General features: G+C 33.6%; 2 protein-coding genes across 3 annotated transcripts in view; one reads left to right on the forward strand and one right to left on the reverse strand.

Moving 5' to 3' along the window:
• LOC145319421 (uncharacterized) overlaps nucleotides 1–11,491 on the reverse strand; it is a 92,030-nt gene that overhangs the window by 41,910 nt on the left and 38,629 nt on the right. The gene's annotated exons all lie outside the window — the stretch shown is intronic.
• LOC145319417 (uncharacterized) lies at nucleotides 36–11,405 on the forward strand. The gene is made up of 16 exons (XM_080161542.1): nucleotides 36–697; nucleotides 1,658–1,803; nucleotides 1,996–2,076; nucleotides 2,686–2,785; nucleotides 3,103–3,196; nucleotides 3,523–3,598; nucleotides 3,857–4,003; nucleotides 4,403–4,530; nucleotides 4,870–4,956; nucleotides 5,245–5,284; nucleotides 5,986–6,059; nucleotides 9,603–9,685; nucleotides 10,090–10,202; nucleotides 10,446–10,520; nucleotides 10,786–10,872; nucleotides 11,225–11,405. The coding sequence occupies exons 1-16, from the start codon at nucleotides 496–498 to the stop codon at nucleotides 11,360–11,362; spliced, it is 1,671 nt and encodes a 556-aa protein (XP_080017668.1). The 5' UTR covers nucleotides 36–495; the 3' UTR covers nucleotides 11,363–11,405.

The following is an 11,491-nucleotide window of genomic DNA, read 5'->3' on the forward strand; positions in this document are numbered from 1 at the left end:
TATTAAATGAACGTTAAAATTGGTTGTTAATTACTATGTAGCGATCTAATTTTTCTTTTCTTTTATTGTAGTCCAGTTTTAATAATAATGTAGTTAAGTTTTGAAAGCGAATAAAAAGTATATATAGAAAAAATGATATGAAGATTTTTCAATATACTTGCCAGTGTTATTAGTTTTTTGTCTTTTATAATTCAATTTGTGTTAAAACTAAATTTCTGTTGTACATGGAAACGTATACGATCACTTGATTATACATTTCATAATTCCCTGCCTTAAGATTTAAATGTTGTCGACTGGTTAATGGAAGTGTATATAAACTCATTTTTATTTGTGCTTTAGAATTGATACAAGTATTAAAAAAAATTCTTATTGTCTTAATTAGCGATTTTATTGGCTTTATTTACTTGGGTGAAGAAATTTTAAAGTGTTTTTTTATGTTGCTAAAAGTGAAAATATTTGGTGTATTAGATTTGAAATCAAAACTGTCTTTGAACCATGTCTGAGAACCGCAATAACAACCCCAGCTTTGCCCACCCTGGTGCTACGGGTCAGCGTACAGGTGGTGGGACAGCTGTCTGGGATAGGAAGCAAAGTGGAGCAGGGGGGATGGATGGGGGTTATGGTAGCCATCTATCCTCAGGTGGTGGGGACTATCAAAGATCTAATGGAGGTCATCACAGCCAAAGATATAACCCAGGTAATTTGTTGGGTTGAATATGAGGCCATGATGAATAGGAACCCTATAGTATGATATGAGACACATTTATACCTAGAAATGCGAGGAATATCTTCTCGCATCCAAGGTAAGGATCAAAGGTGTAACTACCAAAGTTTTAGTTAATTCAATAATCTTCAATATGAATTCAATAGGTATAAAAAAGGAAATTTCATACAAAAAAGTGTTTTATTTTATGTGACCATAAAGATCAACATTAAGATATATAAGTTGGAAGGAATTTTAATGTTAAAAGGAGATTTGAAATCTGCATCAAATTTTAAGGATTTTTTTTATAAAATTCGTTTTTTGTATAATTCATTATCTAAAAGCGGAAATGCAATTTAAGTTAATTAATTTTGACCAATAGGATAGGTGGATTGGAAACTACCTGCGCTCTAATTGGTTTAATGATGTACGACACTTAAGCTTCTCCAATCATAGCGCAGATAGTTTTCCATTCACCAATCACAGATGTAAAAATTAATTAACTTAAATTGTATTTCCGCTTTTAAATAAAGAATTATTGAAAAAAACATATTTTAAAAAATCCCTAAAATTTTATGCAGATTTTAAATCTCCCTCTAACATTTAAATTCTTTCCATCTTATATGATAATATCTTAATCAAACATGCAAATATTTTGTACAATCAATTAAAATTTTGGGGAAATTCCTTTGATTAGGTATATTTTTTTTTACAAAATTAAATAACTCAAATTTCTCGTTCATTTCTTTAATGTTATTTTTTCTGTGGCCACTTAGAATATGATAAGTTAAAGTCTATGATCGTACTTGGTATTCCTGTAAACAAGATTAAATTAAATCCAGCAAAGACATGGATTAGAACGGGCTTGATTCCAGTGGAAATTAAGCAAATTCTAGGCTAAAATTAATAAAAACGTAGCAATTTCTGCGCTACTCATGCTTGCCTATAATGTAGGACCTATGCATGGCGGGTCAGGTGACCACAGCGCCATAATTCAGTCAGAGGTTGGCAAGCTGTTGACCTGGAGGATGAATGTTCGCATCTATGTGGAGGAGAAACAGTCCAGGCTACAAATGTTGAAACAGCTAACTAAAGAACAGGTTAGGAATTATTAAAAGCAAAGCTTTTCTACATATTATATGGTCGCTCGGCCCGTCTGTGAAAGTTAAAAAGCCGGTAACTTGTGCATTTCTTCTATTACTACAGATTTTTTTATGTCGATGAATCCCAGGACAATTAGGAATATTTTTATATGTTTGGCATATCTATTACTATAAGTATTAAATGTTTAGGATTGTGAGATGACAAAGCTGGACCATGAAGTGAACAGACTCAAGGATGGTCTGGAAGTTTCCGACAGCATGCAGAGAAAGGTAATTTAACTTAAACTAGCTACCTACCCAACCCAAGACAGTTCAGAGCGTGAGTGGTTAGTGTGCTCGCTTATTCAGTTCTTGATTAATTAGTAATAGATTCTTAGTGTTTGGTTAGGGTTGAGACACTTGCATTTGCATAGGTATTATTGCCAGCTCATGCTCTACGTTTAAGCACATTTTGACTTGATCCACTATCTATCCCCATGAGAGTCTAATCTAGATCTTAGGGTGATAAGTTCTAGCACATCTCATGATTTAAATTATCCATTATCTATATATCTAAAAGAAAAATATGCCACTGCACATACACTTAGTTGTATTTCAATATACAAATAGTTAATACAAAAACAACTTCGTAATCCTTATCATGTTGTTGTTTGTAGCCCTGATTCTCTGAAGTTAGGATTCATATCATATGCACATGGAGACTGGAAGTGAGAATCCTTTGGCTTATCTTAGATTGGTAAGCTTCGCGTACAGCTAATAAAATGTATTCTATGTGTTACATTACAAGCTGACCCGCGATTATCGTGGAAGCTACTAATCTTGGATCATAGAATTTTTTCTTGATGGATTTCTAAGCTGATGCGGTATTTTTTGGGGTAGGTTGCTTCATTGGGACGTCAAGGAGAGACGCAGAACGCCTACAAGGCCCATCTGGTCAAGAAGTTGAACAATCTTGGCGAAGGACAAGCCCAGGAATCAGGTTAAAATTTGGGAGGGATAAACTATGGCAGCTAAATTTATTTTTGTAACATTTTTCTTAAATTACCATAGGCATAATGTAATAATCATAAACATATTTATTTAGCTGTTTATATCCAATTATAGGATACCAAGATTCCCTATAAAATCAAAATATTTGATACAGTTACAATTAAAATTACTATAACATAATAACGTTACATGTATAGGAAGATTTATACTTCAAGTTGTACTATTTAAGTAACTCACTTATTTGCCAGTTTTTTTTATTTGTTTATAAGACAAAACGCCCTAAAAAATTTTGTTTTTGTCTTTTAGAAGAGTTTAAGACTATTGAGTGTGATTTAGTGAAGCTTACTGATGAACTCAAAGCAATGTCTCTAACTTACAAGGACAAGGAACAAGTTTTGAGGTAAGATAAAAACTTTTAGAAGCACCGCTTCTCTGTTACAAGGGTTCTCATAACAAACGTCCTTTACTCTGTTCATACGAGCGGTGGATAATACAATCTTACTGTTATCTTTCAGAAAAATAACTTTACATTCTACTATCAAATGTTCTAACATCAATTTTGTGAAAATAAAGTTTGTTTATCTATCCTTAAAAGATAATGTATGTATAACTTGATTGTTTTCCATCGGATTTTTGGCAGCTTAACCTACCTATGTTTGTTCATTTTTAACAATTTTTTGACATCGGTTCAAAATATATCTATGTAAACAACGATTTTAAATTTAGGAATGATATTGTGAAAGCCAGGGAAGAAAGAGATGCAGAGTTACAAAGAGAACAAGCTGAATATCATCAACTACAGGTTTCCTTTCCCTGAATACTTTTCCCTCAAGGTTTTAGGGATAAGACAACCGAAGTTGCAGTATTTTTTGCATTTTAAATTCTTCTTTGGGTACGAAGCTTGTAATGATTAAGGTGAATTAATACTTTAGGTTTAGTTTTTTCTCTGCCTCCTATAGTTACATTTCTCAATGATATAATAGTGACATTCCATTCGAACTTACGTAAAACTCATTTAAAGAGTAGCTGCGCTACTTAAAATATGAAAACTTTTCTTTAGAATGCCCAGGAAACTCAAAACAGCGAGATCAAAGAACTGAACACCCAACTACTGAAGGGAAAAGAGATGCTAAACATGTCAGAAGCCAAACTCACTTCTGTTCAACAACATATTTTCAACTTGAAGAAGGAACTTGAATGTCTAAAGGTAACGAAGTCTAGAGATGGTTCGATTGGTCGGACGGACATACCGTCTTATTTGCATTTACTCTAGTTAATGGTTAAAAACATTCTTTTTTAAAAGCACAAAACAAACATTTTTGGTCGAGGTGTGTAGTAAGTTAAACAAAACACCTTTTTTCTTATTTGCTAACAGCCCATAGCAACAACGAAATTATTTCGAGAAAAAAAAATATGAAGAAACCTATACGTGATTTTCAGCAATACGGTTGGGGGGCAACACATAGAAGAATTAACGACCTTTACATCTCTTTACATCTGCCCCCCCCCCCCCCCCCCCAAATATTATTTTAGAATTGTTTCGCTTGTTGGCTATACCTTATTCCTAATTCGCTAATACCGCTTATTAATGGTTAATCTGTTTTAGGAAGTGCTTACTGCAGCTGACAAAGGGCGCACTACTGAACTAGATTCTCTTAGCATTAATCTTGAAAATTATATTCAACAATCTAAGAACATGACAAAGGAAAATGATACCCTTGATGGCGAAATCAGGTTGGATTTTTTTTTTATAGAAATGCTACTCAATATTTCTTTGCTTATAAGTCTGTAACGCTTTCTTCATTTTTGTACTTCGCTGCTTGATTATAAATGTTGTTTGTCATTAATATATTTAAAACTAAAATAAGTTAACATAGTAACAATGTACCAAAACAGCCTCTATCTTTTTCTCCAGGCAAATGAAACATTTTTATTTAAATTTGTATATATCACTTACTTTTATTGGGGTTTTTGTAAAACATCACCTGCTCTAGTTTCTGCATGCCTAGTAGATTTTTTGTGCTTTGATGTTAAGGTTCTAAACGTATCAAAGTCTAAACATTCTGATTTTAGGTCTGTAGAGAATAATATGGAAGAAATGAAGAAAAAAGTTGCGAGCAATGAAGAGGATAATATCACCATGGAAAAACACATTTCACGGTAAACTATTGACTTACATTAAAAAATACGTATTTATTAGGTACCTATTGAATATTTATCAGGGGTGTATATTATGCATGAGATACCTTGATAAAGGGCGGGGGGGGGGAGGATGAAACAGTCCTGTAAACATTTTTTCCATTTTCCCCACCTTGGGGGCGGGGGGGGGGACAAGAAAAACATGTGGGAGAAGGATAAAAATGAATAAAAAACAAAGAAGAAAAGGTAAATAAAATAATGGGAATGTCTTGTGCAAAATAATTTTGTACCAATAATATTTTGTTTTAGATTGACCGCCAGAAATATTGCTATCCAAGATGAAATTCAGGTAACTTCTTTTCCCTAAGGGATTAGGGGTGTATATTCTGCTCAAGATTTTTTTTCCCCCGGCGACAAATTTTTTTATTCCCCCCCCCTTCCCCCCCTAGTTTTTTCTCACCAAGTAGGGGGGAAAATGGAATATTTAAAGAACTCTATATTTTATTTATTTATTCCCTCCTTCCACACATTTTTTTCACCAAGGAAGGGGGAAATGGAAAAAATGTTTTCAGTTTTCTTAATTTTTTCATTTTTTCCCTCCAACCACTTATTTTTTATTCCCCCCCCCCCCCCCTGAGCCGGGGATCCCATGTAGAATATACACCCCTGTAAGGAATGTAAATCGAATTTTGACGAAAGTAAGCGATTTATTGGTTCCGCTACCGTTTCGTCCCAATTACATTTTGAACCACATTAAAGTAACTGCTATTCTAAATCCTTTTAATTCTTTCATTATTTTGTTTAGATTTTAGAATTTTGATTGGTCAGTTTAAAATAGCAGCGGCTCAACTCAATAATTTTGTTTAACAAATTTCTTTTTTTCATCATTGAGTATGTTCATAAAGTCGTTCGTTTTCTTATCCCTTAAGGTCTCTAGGGATAACAAATAAATACAGCCTTGTAATCCTGTAAGTAGACTCAAAACATCTACCCCTCAGGACAGTAATTGAGCGCCCTAATTGTACAACTAAACTTGCTGCTGTTGTTAAGAATGTTGAGATTGAAATGAAAGACGAGGAATCAAGTGTGGAACAACTCAAGATTAAACAAGCTGAAGTTGATAGGTAAATACTTCATGGAGGGAGGGGACATTAGGCTTTTTATTACGCTAGTCCCCCAAAGTCTTAAAATAATGGTTTTCATTAGTTGGTTTAACAATCATTTGAACTTTTATTGAACTTTGATTGTTTGGTGAATCAACATTGAAGATGTACATCAATTTATCGGCCATTGTTTTATCCTGTAAATACTTACCTTCCCAATTTAGATCCCGAATCTTAGGATGTGTTTTATGTTTTTAACTAGAACAAATGTCCATCCATGAGGAGCGCAGCAATTCACAACATTATTATGAATTTATATTTTTTTTCCACCGTCTTTTACTAATTTTTTTATAAGAAGTTCCGTAGTAACTGCAATAATGGTCTAAGAAGAATATTCAGACTGGCCAGAGTGTACGTTTTGTACGTTACGCATCGAATCTGTGTACGTTCTGGACGTTATTTTGATATGTGTACGTAACGTATTTTGAAATTTGTATTTTTGTACGTTTTACATTTTTTTTTTTAATAATAAGAATCAAATATTAGCAGAAAAGTAATTTGTATGTTTTGTACGAAAAGGGGGGGGGGGGAAATGTGGTGACTCGTGCCACGACATACCAGCAATTTTATTTTGGGTGCTACTCCCTTAGTTTTAGAGATAATTGGGTGAAATCTTTTGGGCTGGGTCACTAATTACCCCAACTAGAGGTATCTTTCAAAAAAAACGGCGGCGGGTCCGCCGCTCCCGCCGTTCGCCGCCATTTTCCGCCGCCGCCAAAAAAAAATTTTTTATTGCATTTCTCGCCGAATTAGGCAATTTGGAATCATTTGAGACCATGTTATTTTTTTCAAAAATTTTTCCCCTTATAGCCAACCCTGCAGGGGAGTCATTTTTTTCAAATTCTCGTTTATTAAGGTATATCTTAAATTAAGTGCTTCTCCTGTACTTTTAAAGATATTGAAACAAAATCTTTTGAGGTAGATCAGCAAAAAAATATTTGAATAAAAAATGGCGGCGGTACCACCGCTCCCGCCATCCACCGCCATTTTCCGCCGCCCACAGGACGGCTTGTAAGGGGAAAAATTTTTGAAAAAAATAATATGGTCTCAAGTGATTCCAAATTGCCTAATTCGGCGAGAAATGCAATAAAAAAAAATTTGGCGGCGGCGGCGGAAAATGGCGGTGGACGGCGGGAGCGGCGGTACCGCCGCCATTTTTTATTCAAATATTTTTTACAGATCTACCTCAAAAGGTTTTGTCTCAATATCTTTAAATGTCTCAAATGATTCCAAATTGCCTAATTCGGCGAGAAATGCAATAAAAAAATTTTTTTGGTGGCGGCGGAAAACGGCGGCGGACGGCGGGAGCGGCGGTCCCGCCGCCGTTTTCTTAATTCAAATATTTTAAACTTACCAACCTAAAAAGATTTTGTTTCAATATCTTCAAAATCACAGGAGAATTACTGTATTTAAGATATACCTTGATAAACGATAATTTGAAAAAAGTCCCCCCGCAGGGTTGGTTATAAGGGGAAAAATTTTTGAAAAAAATTACATGGTCTCAAATGATTCCAAATTGCCTAATTCGGCGAGAAATGCAATAAAAAAAATTTTGGCGGCAGCGGCGGAAAATGGCGGTGGACGGCGGGAGCGGCGGTACCGCCGCCATTTTTTATTCAAATATTTTTTACTGATCTACTTCAAAAGGTTTTGTCTCAATATCTTTAAAAGCTTAGGAGAGGCACTGAATTTAAGATATACCTTGATAAACGAGAATTTGAAAAAAATGACTAAGTCCCCCCGCAGGGTTGGTTATAAGGGGAAAAATTTTTGAAAAAAATAACATGGTCTCAAATGATTCCAAATTGCCTAATTCGGCGAGAAATGCAATAAAAATTTTTTTTTTGGCGGCGGCGGAAAATGGCGGCGAACGGCGGGAGCGGCGGACCCGCCGCCGTTTTTTTTGAAAGATACCTCTAGTTGGGGTAATTAGTGACCCAGCCCAAAAGATTTCACCCAATTATCTCTAAAACTAAGGGAGTAGCACCCAAAATAAAATTGCTGGTATGTCGTGGCACGAGTCACCACATTTCCCCCCCCCCCCCCCCCCACTTTTAACAAAAACTATAGGTGTATTATATTAAATAAATTCAATATTATCTTAAATTTTCATAGAACAAAAATATGTAGGTAAATTATGCATATACATATGTTACTATAACTTATAGTTTAAATTTATGGATTTTACATTATTTTTTTTTCAAAACTTTTATATTCCTAGGTAAATATTCCGAGATATCATATGGTGTTCAGTTCAGGATTTAGAAGTCATATTTTTTGGCAACTTGGCTCTGTATTCTAAGAGGGAAAAGAGATCAGAAAAAAAACAGCTTTGAACCATTTCAAGGCCTTAGAACTCATCATGCTGCAGTGTATTTGAAGCTTTCCTACAATGAAGACTTTGACCTATGAAGTAGTTAGTGAGATCTTAATGGGCAGAAGAAAAAACTTACTTCTTTTTAAACATTTAGATTAATGAGTGTATTTTCAAAGTATTATTTAAATATATCTTAAAATGGTTATTTTTAGTTTCACACTCTATGTATTTAATTTTTTACTCTTATTTAGATTTGAAACTTGGAGATGCATTTTCAGACTTTAATTTTAACCTCTAAACATGTCAGATGACGAAAAGGACATTAGAATGAAAATTTTAGTAAATTACTTTGGAAAAATCTTTTTGCTATACTGTTTTTTGTAATAACATCCTTGTGTAATCTCATCAAAAGTTCTGTAATATGATATTATTTATTTAATTTTCGTTAATTTTTCGATCTTTCTTAAAATTCTAACTAGAGCTTATCACTTCTTGTCAGAAAATTTTAGTTTATTACTTTGGACAAAATCGTTTAGCTACACTTGTTTTTGTAATAACATGTTTGAAAATTCATTTGTTATTTTTTTTAGATGGAAATATTAGATAATCTATAAATTTTATTATAATTCAAAAATGATTTAGAAAATCAGTTGAAGTTTGTTAGGGTAGTAGTAAGTGTTACACCTTAAATTCTGTATTATACTAACTTTTATTATTAAAATTATAATAAGAGTGTACCTATTGTTTATTTACTTAACATCTCACTAAACATACCTTTAGTACACAACATATAGATATTAATGTATTAATATAGATAACTAGAAGAAAATATACATTATGTGTTTTTATTATGTACGGTTTTTTTTGTACGTTTTTTTTTTTTTTATGTACGTAACGTATTTTTTTTGTGTACGTTATGTACGTTTTTTATTTTCAAAATTGACTGGCCAGTCTGAATATTAGTAAACTGTAATACAGTAAAATTATTTAAAATATGACTTTTCAGTAAAAAGTAATTGCATAATGTTTGAATGTCAATTATTTAGGTTTAATTTGCACGATTCCTTCTGCAAGTGTAACATAGTGTGCCGTGAGTTTGTGGGTGGGTGACAAACGGAAAACTTAAATACTCCAACTATATAGTAGCCCCACTACTTACAGAATCATAATAAACCAATAATTACTAGGCTCAAGAATGAATACACTGAAACGAATGAGAAACTATTGGAGGTTGAGACAACTAACATAAAATACCAAGAAAATATTAAAGGTAAGAGAACCAATCATTTTAAAATATAGAATTGTTTTGAACACAAGCGAACTAATGACTGTACTTACGTTTATTTACTGGATTGATTTAATTCTTCTTTACAGATAACCTTCTAAAGCTCCTATTGTGATCTAAAGTTGTTTATAGCGGGTAGGATAAGATAAATTAAAAATAAGGAAGAGTTTTTTTTTCGGGTTTTTTTTTAGGTCAGGTTATATTAGGTACAGGGAAGCAACGCAGATTTAAGGCCCTTCAGGGTTAGGGCCTTCCGCAGGGTTTAGGCAGAAAAACCCGCCAACTTAAAAAAAAATAAGAAGATAATGGGTAGGGGGGTCCTGTGCTTACTAGGCACTTTGTGGGAAAGCACCGTATATTTAGTAATAACAATAATCATCTTTATTAAGAGTTGAGGAGCCGGAAACGTGATCAGTTCCGTCTGAATTCTGAAGTGCTTGACCTTGAGAAACAAATATATGAGGAGGAGGAAACATTCAGGGTTAAACTTCAATATGCTGAGGTAAATTACAAAGTTGGACCAAGTTTGATTATGTTGAAATTGATAAATTGAACTTTAATTTGTAAGTCTATACAAAATTGTTTGTCAAATGTAAAAGTGCTTTTAATCAAACATATATTTCTTGACCACTGAACCAACCCTTCCTTAATTTAAAATTGTTGATGAAAAAAATTATTATAGGCCCTGCCGGGGACTCCTTACCTAATATCAATGCAGCAAAAGCTTATAAATCATCAATTTTAGGCAAACCTACAGAAGGTGAAAAGAGAACAAGATCAGCGTTCTGAATACAACCAAGAGGAAATTCAAATTCTTCAGGTAAAAATTATCTTCCCCTTAATTTTTGTATAAAAATATCTGTTGGTTGCTAGTATTTATTGGTAGAAATATAGTTAAACATAAAATTGAAATGTGTGTGTGTTTGTTTGTCTGTTTGGGAGGGGATGGGGTTTAGGTTGGAAAAGGACACTTACAACACAAATAATATCAGTTTTGGATTATTGTCCATCCATAGACCTATTTCTGTATCCTTGAAAAGTTTATGTGTTTTTTGTAGACAAAATTAAGAAAAAAAGTATTTTAGGACGAACTTGACGCTTTGACCGCTCGCCATCAACAGCTAGAGGCTGAGGTGAAAACTCTTGACAATAATTCTGGACAACTTAATCAGGTACAAATACTCAAAGCGAGGCAGCCATAGCCTCTAATCTATAACACATAGTAGAATAGTAGAATGATGTCGGTTCGTTTGTATGAAGCATAAGATCTCGGTAACCGCTGAACCGATTATGCTCTTCTCTTCAGGGAATATTTATACCAACTGGTCCAGTGGTGGTTTTAAGCTATTTTCTTGGGAGGTGGTACAAAAAAAGGAAAAAATTTCCATTTTTGGTATACCTACAGACGTGTTTACAAATTTTTTTTGATACAGCCACTAGAGGCTAGGGGCGAATCCGCTAGTACATTTGTATTGTATATAGTTTAATTTTTTTATACAACCTTAATATAAATATTTAACTAAGGATTGTGAGTCTATTGAGGATGACATGAAGAAGATGATGGATGCTCTTGCTCAACTTAACAACAAACAAATAGAAATTGACCAACAACTAGAGATAGCTGAAAAACAACAGGGACCTGTCCTTTTTCAAGAATTTTAATTTTTTTATGGTTCGTTTTCTATCATAGTTAAAAAAGACTGTTTTGGGGATAGAATTACCCAGGGGTGTATATTCTGCAAAATTGACCCTGCTAAGGGGGGGGGGGGGGGAATGAAGAAATTAAGAGAA

This window comes from Acartia tonsa, chromosome 5 (genome assembly GCF_053477335.1).
Source record: "Acartia tonsa isolate MP-2025a chromosome 5, ASM5347733v1, whole genome shotgun sequence".
Classification (NCBI taxonomy): domain Eukaryota; kingdom Metazoa; phylum Arthropoda; class Copepoda; order Calanoida; family Acartiidae; genus Acartia; species Acartia tonsa.